This window comes from Rutilus rutilus (assembly GCF_951802725.1).
Source record: "Rutilus rutilus genome assembly, chromosome: 18".
Lineage (NCBI taxonomy): Eukaryota > Metazoa > Chordata > Actinopteri > Cypriniformes > Leuciscidae > Rutilus > Rutilus rutilus.
Genome location: NC_140231.1, coordinates 6,825,333 through 6,840,585, shown reverse-complemented (window position 1 = coordinate 6,840,585; position 15,253 = coordinate 6,825,333). Strand labels below are relative to the sequence as shown.

Sequence of the window (15,253 nt, the reverse complement as noted above, 5' to 3'; positions counted from 1 at the left end):
CTAAACCTACCAGTCTACCAATACTCGACTAACACTCTAATGAGAGTTAATAGACATGTAGGTGCAACATTACTTACTGTATAGTCAACAGAATGTGTTAAGGGACCATCAAAATAAAGTGAAATTCAAGTTCATCCCATTAATAGTCCCCTTTTTACTTTTTGTGTATGTGTTTTGGCTTTACCTCTACTGTGTTGCAATACAGTGGCCCCAAAAAGTATTTTTACACTTAGATAAAAGCCACATTTAGATGACAAAAGATAGCAAAATATCAGACCTTTCTGAAAGAAAGATAGCACAAAAAGACTTTTAATTGAAGCTTGTTAGGTTTAAATTTTAGTAGTAGAAAACCAGATTTACTACTCAAAAAGAAGATTTGGACACTTTCAGGTAATGAAATGTTAGCATGCCGTATGAACTCTGACTCAGAAAAGTAAAATGATAAAGTTATCTGGTAGAAATGTCTAGCAGCAATTGTTTGCAGATGCCAATATTTTTTGAAAGCACTGTATATTATTGTATCTAACATTATTAACAGTTGTGATAGTCTTATCATCCCTATTGTGACGTATATATCCGAGTGAAATGGCTTCTCAAGCAAGGAAAAAAACTGCAGCCCTCGCACAATTAAGCATGTCATTGGAGAAAAGCTGTTGCTGCAAGAGGGAGGGGAAGTTATTTGATTAAATCATTTATAATAAACATCGCAATATCCATTTTGATTTCATGGTGACTTTAACACTTTTTCCTATCCTTAAAACTCACTTTCTTTATAACTATAATGAAGTAAAAAAAAGCAAGGGTCGAGGACTTGTTGAGCGGGGTGCAGCTGTCTTCGGTCTGAGCGCCATGCATGTATGAAATGTCTCTGCGGTCGTGTCGGTCTGTACACTAGAGGAAGTGTTTGGCTTTTGACAATGAGCTCCCAAGGAATGCACCACTGCCGAGGCCAAGTGGGCGTGTTGTACTTCTGATAGCGAAAGCCAAGTTTGGTTGGCTCTGTCCCCTCCGGCGCCTGTGGGGGGGCTGCTGCGCTCAGTGGAGGGGCTGTTTTTCACACAGCTCGCAGATAAGCAAGCCCTGTGTGTGTGTGTGTGTGTGTGCACGTGTGTATGCTTGCAACAGTACTTGAAGCATGAAAATATGCAAACTGTAAAACAAAGACAGATTACAGATAATGTTAACACATAATACAATGTTTCTAAATACATGCATTCTTATTTTTCTTGTTGCTTCCTGTTCTTGTTGTCCAGCGACAAAAGACAAGGCTTTAGGAGAAAAGATATTTCATAAAGCAAATTTATGGGGGAAATGTAAATGAGTATTTGTAAGACAACCCTGCTATGCATTTTACAACTCTGCATTTGGAGCACTGAAAATCCATTGGGGTTGGGTGTTAGCACAGACCAGGCCACTGATACAGACCGGCAATAAATGGTGATAAGAAGTGCTTTCCGGAGCAGCAGTAGAGAGGGGAAATGATGCAAGACAGTAGCCCTTTGTTTTTAAAAGTTGCTCGCTTGGGTCTGTGCCATGGAGTTTGCAAAATTAGTGTTGCGAGCCGATTGGAGCTGAAAGATTGGGCCAATTCTCAGGGCCATCTCTGTGTCTGGCTTTCCTTATTTCTCACTTTTCCTCACCTCAGATGTTTTTTTTTGTTTCCTACATCACATTTACATTTATGCCTTTCGCAGATGCAAGGAGTATGATCCATGGTAACTGATGTTTGATTTTTTTTGCCAAAAATGTCATTGGTATTACAGTAAAATTCTGGTTGATATTAGGCACCACTGACATTAAAACAAGTAAAAAAAACAGACTAAGATTTAATTTATTTGTTATATATTTATTCCATTTACATTTCTTGGCAAAAAAAAAACAAAAACAAAAATCTATAAGATGTATTTTATTAAACCAATAAAATATGCTTGAGATCCAGCATGATGATTTAATTGTCAATTGTTTTAACCTTTTAAAAACAGCAAATGCTGCTCTTTATCTGTGAGTATAAGAGAAGATATTTGTAATTGATTAATAAATAATGAATACATTTTATAATTTTTAATTTGTTTATTCTAGTTTATTTTATAGGCTATTTCAATAATGTTATAAATAGTTCACTATTTAATAACACCATTTTGTAACAAGACTAGCCTTTAGAGGAGATTTTCGGGATTTTTTCTTATACAACTGAGACTATGAGGCTACTTGTTGACTGAACACATCAGACTGGTCTATTTAGCTGTAGTTGTAGGCTATCTAGTAGAGACTTTCTGACTAAACCTAAACTAAGAAGCTTAAACCACTACTTAAGCATTCAAGTATTTAAATTCCACACTGAGTATTTCTTGTTGGTTATAATAGCCTTAAAGAGCATTTAATCATGATGACATTTTATTTAACATTTCTTATTATAGAAAGTTATTAGTAACTATATAATAGTAACTATATAATGAAATCAAATACATTTTTAGCGGATTTTAAGCATAATGCGTAGGAATGGCTAAAACCACTCAGAAATCCTTAGCAATAGCCCTGTCTAGAATGACTCTAGACTCTTTTTAGGAATTCTTTGCTGTGCATTAATCAGATTGTTTCTATCTGTGCCAGGTAACATAGAAATATCCTGCCCTTGATGTTCCCATCAATCCCCAGCTTCAATTCCAGCAGATTTGCACACACACGTGAACCAGAGGAAGTTCCATGAACAGTCTTACCTCCCAGTTCCCCCCTGCCTTGCAAATCACTGAGCTTCACTCTTGTTTGCCTCTCTGGTGCATTGCATTCATATCCGAGCATGGTGAGGGAGGGGTGTGTGTGTGTGTGTGTGTGGGGTGGGGGGGGGGGGGGGGGGTTGTGGGGGGGGGGGTAATAACTAGGAGGAAGGGGATGAAAATAAGAATGAAAATGAGAGGGGAGGGCATGAGTACAGCACCAGATGTGCTCAGGAGTTTTGCAATATGTCATTCGCAAGAGGACGTTTTCTTGAACCAAGACACCGTGGATGAGTTCACTTCGGAAATGCACATGCAAACCAGGCTCTCAACGCAGACTGAATTGTACAAAATGACTGGACATGTGACTTAGCGAGAGCAGATGCCAGATAGAGCTGCTAGGAGAAAGTTCAGGTCTTTGATGCATGCATTGATTTGGTTTAAAAAGGTTACTTAGTGATGTTTGTAGATGTAGTGGGTAACTCTTTATTTCGATAGTCCACTTTAGACATTCTACTAACTATAAGTAACTTTGCAGCTACATGTCAACTAATGGTCATTAGAGTATTAGTAGATTGTCTGCTTAATATCTGCTAACACTTTATTTTGTTGGTCCTCCAACAGACATTCTACTGACTATTAGTAACTTGGCAACTAAAAGTCAACTAATTCTCCTAATCCGAACCCTAACACCTAACCATAACCTAACAGTCTACTGAAAGTCTACAACAGTCTACTAATACTCTAATGAGAGTTAGTTGACATGTAGTTAAAAAGTTACAGTTAGTGGAATGTCTAAAGTGGACTATTGAAATAAAGTGTAACCCAAATGGGTACAAAAATGGTGTTTCTTTTGCTCTTACTCCTACTACCTACTAACCCTAAGTATTAAACGTTTTGTAACCCACCCTTCACAAATGACATGAATGACACATTAAATGATGTGAGTTGTTGAGGAGTGGTGTACTATTAATCTTCTGAACAGTGAACGGATTTACAAATGGTGGGCAATTAAATGATGTTTAATTAATAAAGTTCGGGTGGAGCACGTTTAGAGAATCTACCCAGTCGGGGGTAAGGAGGCCTATATATAAATGGCCGACTCACCCCTGTCCCATGACAGTGTTCCAGCATCTCTCCTCCACCCAAACTCCTCACTCTCAACTGTTCCTATCCCAGCCAGGGATGTGGGGAGTACTCTGGGCTTGCAGCCCTCGCCCCAGACAGCAGGCCAAATACGCATACTCTTTACTCTATTCGATTATATGTAAGTGTAAACTAGTGAAATGGGATGATTAAAAATCCTGTAGACCCACAATGAATGAGGGACCCAAGCCATATCTAGGCATCAGAATGTCATAAGCTACATTTATGCCATTAAGTAATCCATTAGTAATCAGATTGATGGCTCAATTGGACTGATAAGGCTTCATGTAAACACCTCAATCGATCATATTAAGCTCAGTCTGAATTCAATTTTGATCGGATTGGAAAGGGTTGTGTAGACCTGAAATAATCCGGTCAATAGGGGAAAAAATAAGCATGTAAACGCTTGAATACAACTAGTTTCAGATTAAAAAATACCTTGTGCACATGCAGTGATTTTTACGCCTCACAAACATCCATGTTTATTTACGTCTTATGAACTGGTCAGTGAAGGAGACTAAATTTATTTACTAAATATTTGCTTAAAAGGCTCTTCTGTCACATGTGTCAGCTTTCTTTTTAGATTTCATTGAGACAAAAACAACAATAGTGCTGCAGTGAAGACATATTTTGTGGGCAAACCCAGAAGTTGGCATCCCCCAATTGGATTTTTTCATTGGCTTTTAGATTATTGCAGAAAATAAGCTCTGTGACCAACAAAAATGTTCGATTCTTGCACGTTTTGTTCATCGTGATAATCTTCACAAATTCAATTTGAATTCTAAATACCATAACCAGAAGTACAAATCTAAACTTAGGCTGTAAATTGCATGACTTCAACATCACCACCATTAAGCAGCTCTTTCAATCTTTAATTAAAAACCTTTTTCCCTGAATGTTTGAGTTAGAATAGTTTGCGAGAGCACGACTATAAACACAACGAGTAGGTGAGTTTACCTGTTCGGCGTGATGACGTTTTATGTTGCCGACAACCTCTGTAGTCCCATTTAGCCACATGCTAGAAACCACCTTTTACAAGACAAAGCTTAAAAAAATCACCAGGGGTGTTACTGATGTTGTAGAATGAAACTATTTTGAGCTTGTGTTCACCACAAATCTTATTTCAGGCCATTCAGGACTAAGGAACTTTGTAAGTTTTGGCTTACAAAATGACGTCATCCCTGCAGCACTCTATTTTACTCACGGTAGCTGCGGTGACAGTGCACATATGCTGAAGTTTCATGTGTAATGCAAATGTAAACGAATATGTGAATTGAAGCTCCGGGTTCATTTAAACAGGACTTTCATAGTGCATGTAAACACACCTATAGAGACATGGAGGTGATCTCTGTTGGCCTGGGCCAATATGATGAAACTACCCAAAATAACCTAGAACACCCTAGTTATTACCCAGAAACCTTAGCAACTGTATAGCAACCCATAAACCTAGAGAATGTGATTCCATTATGTTTTAACTCAGAATAACATATCTGCCCTTTAGCATCCCATATTCATGACATTTTCCGTTATGGAAAACTATTCAGCTGCATATTTTTGTGCAAAAAATACTAAACACTGTACAATTATCTGCAGTCCCAGGAAAATGATTTCATACATAGCTGAACCACTCTCATGTCTTCATCGTGTAATAAAATGATTTCCACTCACTATTTCATGTCCATTTATTTGGAAAGCAGCCAGCTGATCACTGGATTTATATTGCAATAATAACGTTTTAATTGTACTTTATTTCGTTAACTAAAAAGTAGTTTTTTATCATTTGAATTTGACCCACTTGACAAATGAAAGTCAAGATTACAACTTGTAAAATAACATTGTTTTAAATGATCATGTTTTCCAACAGCATGTTCTGTATGAATGCAGGGACACTGAAGACACGACACAAAGAGTTTTATATTTAACAATATATATTTTCCGATTTCAATGTACATTCCGTTTTGACATAAGCTTTTATTCACAAACAAAAGTAGGCATCTAAATAAATACTATATAAAATAGAACTTCAAAATAAATATATCTATAAAGGGACATTTTCATATGTGTGAGAGATTTTTTTTCTTTTTGCTTTTTTAAACAAAAAAGCACATTGCTCTTTTCTTTAATCCTCAACATTAACAATGAAGCCAAAAAAAAAATGCAGAGAAGTACAAGCACAGTTTGGAAGGCAGCTTAAAGTGGGTTAAAAAGAATAGGTTTCTAGTGGCCAAGAAACTGTACCACAAAAAGACATAGCGTACTGATGGAAATATCTCAGCAATGGGTTGATAGAAGGAAGATCGTTCAATTGCGCTTAGGCCAGATTATTATGTGAACAACCATAAAGTTTCTCTGTAGTCAAGAGAAATGTGAAAGATGAGTTGGGGCAAAAACCGAATAGGATGGAATGTAATGTTACTTGAGAGTGATCCCCGTTCCTCCCAGTTCATGCACAGCAGCTGTATATGTCAATCAAGCACTGAAGATGTTGCACCATTTTAGGAGGAAGGAGGAAAAACAAAATGCTTGGCCACATTCGGGTAAAAAAAAAAAAAAAACTTACTTTGAGCGTTATGAAATGCCGTTCCTTCGGTGAATACAATTAAATCTACAGTTTCAGGGGCACTGAGGAACCGGGAATTAGCCTTGCCTCTCTCGTGCTAATGAGGCATGGCTAGCATTAACAGAGGTATTTTTATTGCCTGGCACACTTTTCTAAATCAAGTGCTTGTAATTGAAATACCTAAAACACCCTACCTTCTACGCCACAGCCACATAATCTTAACCCCCACCCGCCCCCAGCCCTCCCAAAAATATAATAATTCATTTATATACTTTTGTACTGAATTGTAATTAAATTGTACCATGCAATTTCTCAGGACATTTGAAACATATTTTAAGATAGCTAGTTTCTTGAGACTATTTACAAGAACGTGTAACCTGCATAGGTCAAAATCTAAGATATCTATGGTACATTTGCAACTCTTCTCTATGCAAGCTTCTCCATTCAGAACTACTCTGGCACTTATCCACGGCTTAGATTGCAAACTTAAACTTAAACACTAGCCTTATACATTCAAGACTAAGAACAGTAGTGTATTTCTGCCTTTCTGATTTGTGCAACAAGTACAAACGTTGGAGTATGTGGGACTAAATGAGCGAGGTCTCAGTTCGGTATAAATGCGTGAACCGTGGGTTTGTGTTGAGCAGGCAGAAAACATTCCCTCGTGCTCCAAGACTCTAGGAATCCTGGGAAGTGGAGCATCGTACCTTTAAGAGCTTACTGTCGCACTAATTGGCTAGAGTACAACAATGCATGCTCACTTGAAAACAAACAATTAGAATTATAAAATGGTCAACGCAAACTCCATGGTGCACTCCTTTGGCAAAATCTCTATACTCTACATATAACAAAAATATATGCCGAGAAAGCAGTTCGATACTAGGGCACATTGATAGAGCGTTGTGTTTGGTGGTGGTATGGTGCGTAGTAAACTAGAGGAACTTTTCCAACAACAGTGAAACACTTTGTACATGCTACTGTACATAATACTGTGCTTTTGCCTTATTATAATGGTGATACAATTGGCATGTTTAGTTTATTAGCGGCAGAGCAGTATAAGCTAACTTTATAGCTTCTCCTTTTCCCGTAACTACTGGCCCTATATTTCCCATAGCTTATGAACGCTTGGTGTCTGAATTGCTGTTTTTTTTTTACTTTTTTCCCCCAAACAATTCCACTGCCCGTTTCCTTAACTCTAGTCACCAAACTAGTTCCAAGCTGAATTCACACGCTGTACGTAATTCAGATGAACTGATGATCCCTGAGGTCATTGTCTACAACAAATTGAACCGCTTACATTTGGAAGAATCATTATGGAAGTTCATGTATGCTATGGCATGTCATCAAAGGGACTACTTATGAAAGCTATTTCACCTATTTGCCGTCAAAAACAAACAATATGTCCCCACAGAAGATAGAAACATCCTGCCACGTGGTTATGGGTGGTCACCAATGTCTTTCGCAATAGTACACATTGCATTTAGGGACATCAAGGGAACTTAGAATCCTTCAATGAAACGAAATTACCTCCTATGTTTGCATTTCAAACAACAGAAGAAATAAAGCTCTATAACAAGCTTGTAAATGCACTGTGCACAGAGATGAAGTCTGGTTATTTTGATTGTGACATGTTATCAGCTTGGAATTCGCTGCAACCTTTCCACAGTGCCAGATCCGGAGAGGGATTGCCAAAGTATAGAGTGTTCTTGAATGGGTGATATTTACTTTGACTTTTCAAAGCCACCCAAAGAGAAAATAAACATCAGAGAAGAGATCGGAATCTTTCAAAAAAAGACGTTTTGCTAAAATGCAGCATTCTGTGTTAGCAAGTTCTTTTACTAGGGGCTGAAATGGCAAATACTTTGATCCCGCAGCCATTGTGAGAACCCCAGGAAAAGAAAATGCAGGCCTCCCCTCTGTAGTACTGTATAAACAAGTAAAAGAATGGTTTGTGCCCGTTGGTCAGTCAAACACTGCTACTGATTTACGCCAGAATACCTTGAGCGTGAGGATAATGCGTGAACCTTAAGTACCATGATTTTGGGAAGTACACCACTACTGGAGAAGGTCCTGCAAACTTTGCTCACGAGTCTTTTTGTACTCTCCATTTCCGGCACACCATCACGAGGCCTGTTTTTCCAGCTGACAGGCCTTGACCTCCGCCACCTTGCAGGACTGGTTGCTTTTGCAGCGGCAGCCTGGGCGGCTGATGCCATCGTAGCACTTCTGCGAAAGCTTGGCGCAACCAGTGGCGGGCAAATAACACATCAGGCAGGGCAGCACCAGTGAAACGGCTGCCATGAAGGACCATCGTGCGCAACAGTTCGAGTGCGAGCAGGAGCATGGCTTGTCTGCACAGGAGCCTTCCTCGTCCTCATCAGTGCAGTGGTAGAAGACGCCCTTGACTAGACACATGCAAGTGACAGAGTCCACTAGGTTCTGCGCTGAACACAAGCAGTCTTGGTTGCAAACCCAACAAGATGGCAAGGCCCGAGGCAATGTGCACTCTGTACATCGGCATTTGCCACACTTCTCACACAATAGCACATGCTTCTTCTCTACTGGCAAGGCCGTCACTGCCTTCAGGTTCTGAGTCTTGGAGCTCATCACCTTGGGTTGCTCTGCACCTAGAGTCCTGCCATGGCCATTGCCAGTAGTGTATGGATCCACAACAGGGGGGGGAGCCGCATGGTCCAGCAGCCGTTGGTCGGAGGAGGTGCTGCTGGAGCTGCTGATGGAGCTGGGCCGACCGCTGAATGAAATCCACGGATGTGTGGTGGCATCTGGGACCTCGCAGCGGGACAGATGAGGATGGTGTGGGGCTCCCAGCAGGACTTCCTGCCCCCTCGTGCTTGCCTTGTGGCTTGGTGGCTGTTGTGAGATCACAGCAGGGGTGTCAATGTAGTCATTCTCCAAATGTAAAGATTTCATTTGGTCAATGGGGTAGATAGTTAATGGGTGCTGGAGCCGTCCGTAGGGAACTCGGCTGTCCAGCAAAGGCTGCACCATGATGGAGGAGGAGACTCCAGGAATGTGGTGAGGAACCCTTGACTCCATCTGTAGGTTATGTTCCTCATATACCAGAGATCAGGTCAGCATTTAGCACTCCTGCAAAGATAACAGCACAGCTTAGTACTGAAAAGCACCCTCATAGAATTCTATTCTATTCACACTTTTTCTTTTTTTTTCTTGCCAATAACAAAGATTGGTTTGTGTGTTGGAAACACCCACATCTAAAATAAAGTTGGCATTTGCATAACATTTCAAATTGGAGCTTGAAAATGGCATGTGTAAAACAATTAGGGTTAACTGTAACTCGTAATTATAAGTAAAAAAAAATAAAAAAGAGAGAGTGTATAAACCTTCACATCAACAATCAGATTTATTTGTATCAGTTTAGAGTACAAGCCCGCACTAGTATTATGAAGGGAGGGGTTATTCAGAATAAACCAAAAACAAGTTAAGAAAACCACACAAAGGCTAAATTAGGATTTACAGCTTTTTCTAAAACGATTAAGTTACAAATCACTACAAGTTGATGAAGTCAACCCGGGATTCATTATGATTAATTTGACGTTATTACTCAAGAGTGTAAGGGTTAATATCCTCTCTTCAACGCAGCTGCACGGTTGAAACAGTTAATCCAGGGAAATATTTTCGTTGGACGGTCCTGTAAAATGTTACACAGCCTAGCTGTCTCTATATGTTTGCCACAGCGCTGAAGATAACTGTGTATGATTTGAAAAAAAAAAAATCAACCTGTTGCAGGATTTTTTGCGTGAGCTATCTAATACTGAAGTGACACAGACTGGATACGTTGCGAATTAAGGGCTTCTGTGCTTCTTTTAAGCAAGCTTGTACCCTACTGTCGTGTCGTCTTTTAAAACGACAGTTTACTACATGCTGGCGTGCCTCAATTACAGTTTCAAACAAAGTCTACATTCAAACGGCGTTTTTAATACAGACTTTTACATATTAACTAGAATATAAAAACGTCTGTCTCTGACTAATCTCCATTAAATCTTTTACTCATTAAAACAGTAATATCGAATGCGCGAGCTGCAGTGAAGCGTCACGCGATGATATTCGACAGAACGCGAACGAACGAGCTGCTCGCGCGAGCAAATGGCACAGAATCGTGATACGCAACACGAAATCCTGTTGTTTCTCCGATCAAATGAAACGACGTATAGCCTATACGGTTAACCTCGAATCCTCACATGTTTTACGCGTCCATTTCATTCTTAAATCGCATACGATCCTGTCGTGGTTAGTGTCCGTAGTTAAATATTTACACAAGGCACATATACCTACAATGCGTTGCTAAAGAACGGCTGTATCGGCGCTTTGTGATAAACCAGCAAAATTAGTCGATTCGAAACAAGAATATGAAACTCCGTGTTTTAGCGTTGTCTTTGACATTTGTATTATAGTATTACAAAAATATAAAGTACATGGCATTCATGTGTGTGTGTGTGTGTACACACACACACACACACACACACATATATATATATATATATATATATATATATATATATATATATATATATATATATATTAAACTAAACTAAACGAAAAACTCACTTGTTTTAGGAAACAGATCATTTCTTCTCAGATGAACAGATTATTGCGATATATTCCAACAATAGATAGATCCAAACGAAGCCACGAAGGAAAAAAATCCGGACGACTATCCGTGCGATGTGCACTGCAGTAGGCTAAGGACACAGTCTTCTTCTCCATACGATGTTGCAACTACATGAGGGAAATGGCTTTTTATGAATGGGAGGGTAAGAAATGTACTGCGCAGATGCTTTGACAGATTTTTTTGTGAATGGGAGGGCATTACGACTCGGGGGTTACACTTTTATGAATGGGAGAGCTCCGGATTTTACAGCGCATGCGCCATTTCAAGATTTCATGAATGGAAGAATGGGGGCTTTTCGTCACAAGGGCAATGCCAAAGCGGATTACATGAAGAAGGCGGCCACAACTGCTTTAATTCATGTTTTCTATACATTGCCTTATGTGTGTCTTCTTAAGGTCCTGACCTGCTATGGTATGGAAGTTATTATTCTCTTTCATTGAAATTTAAGGCAACATACTGGACAATTTGAACTGCGGTGTTCATCTGTTATTGTTTGATATGACGCACTGGGAATGTAAAATGTTGGATAGTTAGATAACGTTTTAGTCCAAAACACTTCGAGTTTCGTCACCACGGGTTAATTTGTAAGCCTCGAATGCACTTTATCCCCTTTTTTTTTTTTTTTTTTTTTTTTTTTTTGGTAATCAGAAAACAGGGCAGGAACAATCGGTATTGCTCAAAATGAAGCAGAAAAAAATTGAGAGAGAGCGAGTTTAATCAGTCCCATTTTGATTTCCTATTGGATTGAGCTCGCGCACTGGAGTAGCAAAAACACGTTTATGACGCAGCAGCATGAGGTCATGCAGGATCAACAAAAGAACAGGATGTTGTCGATTTGTAACGATCCCACAAGCAGGAAATGTGTGTGGATTTCCTTTTTAACACCCCCCTGTCTACCCTTCCCCCCACGGATAATTCCCAGCTTGTGGCTTGACTAATGCTGTCAAATGTTAATGGGCAGCCTCCACATTAGCACACATTTCCATGACAACATCTGCTTTCATATTAAAAATACAATCAGATTTTTTGATGTGCTAAATTTAGGAGAGAAAGGTTTTCATTATTATTATTATAGCTTTGTTAGGTAAAAAAAAAAAAAAAAAAAAAACGGCTAAAATGGTATATTCCTCTTAGAAAATAGAAAAAAGAAAGCACTTTCAATATTGATTAGATGGAACCTGAGGGAGAGAGACAGAGCTAAATATAGTGCATACACTCTCTTTGAACACAGTGTTTTCCATTTGGTGCAAACGACCACAAACTGAGAACAGGATTATCAAATGGGGCAATTTAACATCTCCAATACACAATGGGTTACATAGCATAGCATAGCATACCATACCATACCATACCATACCATACCACCATGGAAAATCCTTCTTCCAAATGTCATTTAAATCTAATGACACATCATGATTATTATTATTTTTTATTATTAATGTTCTGCCAAATGTCATAAAAATCTAATGATGAGTCATTGGTTATTTATATAATTATTTAGGTTCTGCCAAATGTCATATTTCTAATGATGAATAATTTATTATTTATTTACGTTCTGCCAATAGTAATATAAATCTAACGATGAATCATTGATTATTTATTTATTTACTTTCTGCTAAATGTTACATAAATGTAATGATGAATCATTGATTATTTATTTATTTACGTTTTGCCATGTCATATAAATCGAATTATACATTTTTGATCATTTATTCCTTTATCTTCTGCCAAATGTCATATAAATCTAATGATTTTTTTTTATTTACTCATTTATTATTATTATTATTTTTATTTATGTTCTGCCAAATGTCATATAAATCTAATGATTAATATTGATTATTTATTTATTTATTTATTTATTTACATTCTGCCAAATATCATGTACATCTAATGATGAATCATTGATTATTTATTTACTTTCTGCCTAATTTCATATAGGCTACATCTAATGATGACTCACTAATGAATGGTTAATTCATTCATTCATTCATTCATTCATTCATTCATTCATTCATTCATTCAAGCACCAGTCTATTTTTATAATCCAGTCTATTTTGCTTTTCTGACTTTAAAGGGTTAGTTCACCCAAAAATGAAAATTCTGTCAGTAATTACCCACCCTCATGTTGTTCCAACCCCGTAAGACTTTCGTTCATCTTTGGAACACAAATTAAGATATTTTTGATGAAATCTGAGCGCTGTCTCACTCCTTCATAGGCTGTTAGGTAGGCTAATTGATATCTGCCATCCCAGAAACGTTAGTAAAGACATCGTTAAAATAGTCCAAGTGACTACAGTGTCTCAACCTTAAGTTTGTGATTAGTTTGTAAGTTTGCAACCTTAAGCGACGAGAATACTTTTTGTGCGCAAAACCCCCCCAAAAATAACGACTTTATTCAACTATTAATTTTCTTCTGTGTGGGCCTCTGAGTGAGTTCACGAGAGCGCCACAACGCATGACCGAGAACTGAGAAGATGACGCAGATGGGTCTCGATGTAGTGTTTAAAATGGTTCTAAAGTGTGCATTTCCTGGATGTCCGAATCGTGAGAAACCTTGCCTTACCAATGCTGCAAAATGAATGGCTTACCTTTCACACTTTCCCATCAAATGATCGTGAGTGTCATCTTCTCAGTTCTCGGTCATGCGTCGTGGCGCTCTCGTGAACTCACTCAGAGGCCCACACAGAAGAAAATGAATAGTTGAATAAAGTCGTTATTTTTGTTTGTTTTTGCGCACAAAAAGTATTCTCGTCACTTGATAAACTTAAGGTTGAGCCACTGTAGTCACTTGGATTATTTTAACGATGTCTTTACTAACTTTTCTGGGCTGGCAGATGCAATTACCTAGCAGCCTATGAAGGAGTGAGACAGCTCTCCGATTTCATCAAAAATATCTTAATTTGTGTTCCGAAGATGAACGAAAGTCTTACGGGGTTGGAACGACATGAGGGTGAGTAATTACTGACAGAATTTTCATTTTTGAGTGAACTAACCCTTTAACCTTGTTTTAGTGTTTAACGTTAGATAGTCAGAGATTTATTTTTGTGCAACCATTTAACATTCATAAATAAAAGATTGTAAATATAATTAGATTGGTATTAACAACCACACTGTATTGCAGTGATTATCTGCTTAAAGTTGTATCACTTAGAGCCTTTCTTTGTAAATAAAAGCAGCACATATTTCGAGTATAATTTTTTATATAAATTATATGAAGTGTTTAATCCCTAACTTAAATCTGTGCTGTTGCTTTTAGGCTAGACTTGAGTAGTGACCTGATTTAAAAACCAGCAGCCTGTGTCCAATTGGGGGGTCCCTCAGCTTCAAGCCAAGCCCACAGGAAGGAGCTTGTGAGAGGGATATATGCAGAGAATGCCGCCTTTGGAGATCTGGGCCTGTGTGGGAAGAAGGGGAAGGCCCCTTCTGGTCCCCTGCTGATAGAGAAGGGAAAGCCGAGCTCTTGGTGAGATGGTGACCTTCGACCCTTCTTCAGAGAACTGACAGGAGCGGCCCTGAACTCTCACCCACGGGACAGACTAGCGATGAAGCGTGACCTGTTGCTGGGGGCGTGGACCTGCCATTCTGACCGCAAGCATTCTGGGCATTCCACGCGTCATTCCCCTTGCATAGCAGACTCCCCCCTCCCATGAGAACCCACTCCAGTATCCCACTATCCCCATCACAACGTTCCCATTCCACACCATCAATGCTAGACACCATTACCTGCATTTCCACACAAGCCTTTTATAGGAAAAAGCCAGAAAAGAGGAATAAATGTGTCAAAACAGAAACCAGACAGGACACTCAAATCCAAAAGTTTGCCAAAGACTTGAAATTTGAGAAAAATAGTGTGTTTTTCAGCCTCTTTATGTGTATGTTTGCATAGATGAAAATCCCCACTTCCTGTGACAGCAGCTGGTTTTCGGCTTGCAGAACTGGATAAAATCAAAAGAAATGTGTGAAGCCTGTAATGACATGCCAGCTGCTCTTTTTGTTAAAAGATCAGGTTATCTTGTCTTTATCAAATGTATAGCAACATATGGAGTTGTTGCTCACAATGCTCACGTTATAGTTTTATTTGCCCATTTCAGTTATATGTTGATTTGTACTCTGTCAGGCTTGACTCAGCAGTTATAGATATATGACCCATAATGCAAGTCAGTGTAGTTGGGTGGCAAAGTA

The 15,253-nt window shown here is 38.7% G+C and overlaps 1 protein-coding gene across 1 annotated transcript; it reads right to left on the bottom strand.

Annotated features, from left to right (window-relative positions):
- Positions 1 to 7,524: 7,524 nt before the first annotated feature.
- On the bottom strand, positions 7,525 to 11,180 carry spry4 (sprouty homolog 4). The gene is made up of 2 exons (XM_084387044.1): positions 11,008 to 11,180; positions 7,525 to 9,528 (listed from the first exon to the last, which is right to left on the bottom strand). Exon 2 carries the CDS (start codon positions 9,475 to 9,477, stop codon positions 8,542 to 8,544), a length of 936 nt encoding a protein of 311 aa, XP_084243170.1. The 5' UTR covers positions 9,478 to 9,528; positions 11,008 to 11,180; the 3' UTR covers positions 7,525 to 8,541.
- Positions 11,181 to 15,253: the final 4,073 nt, after the last annotated feature.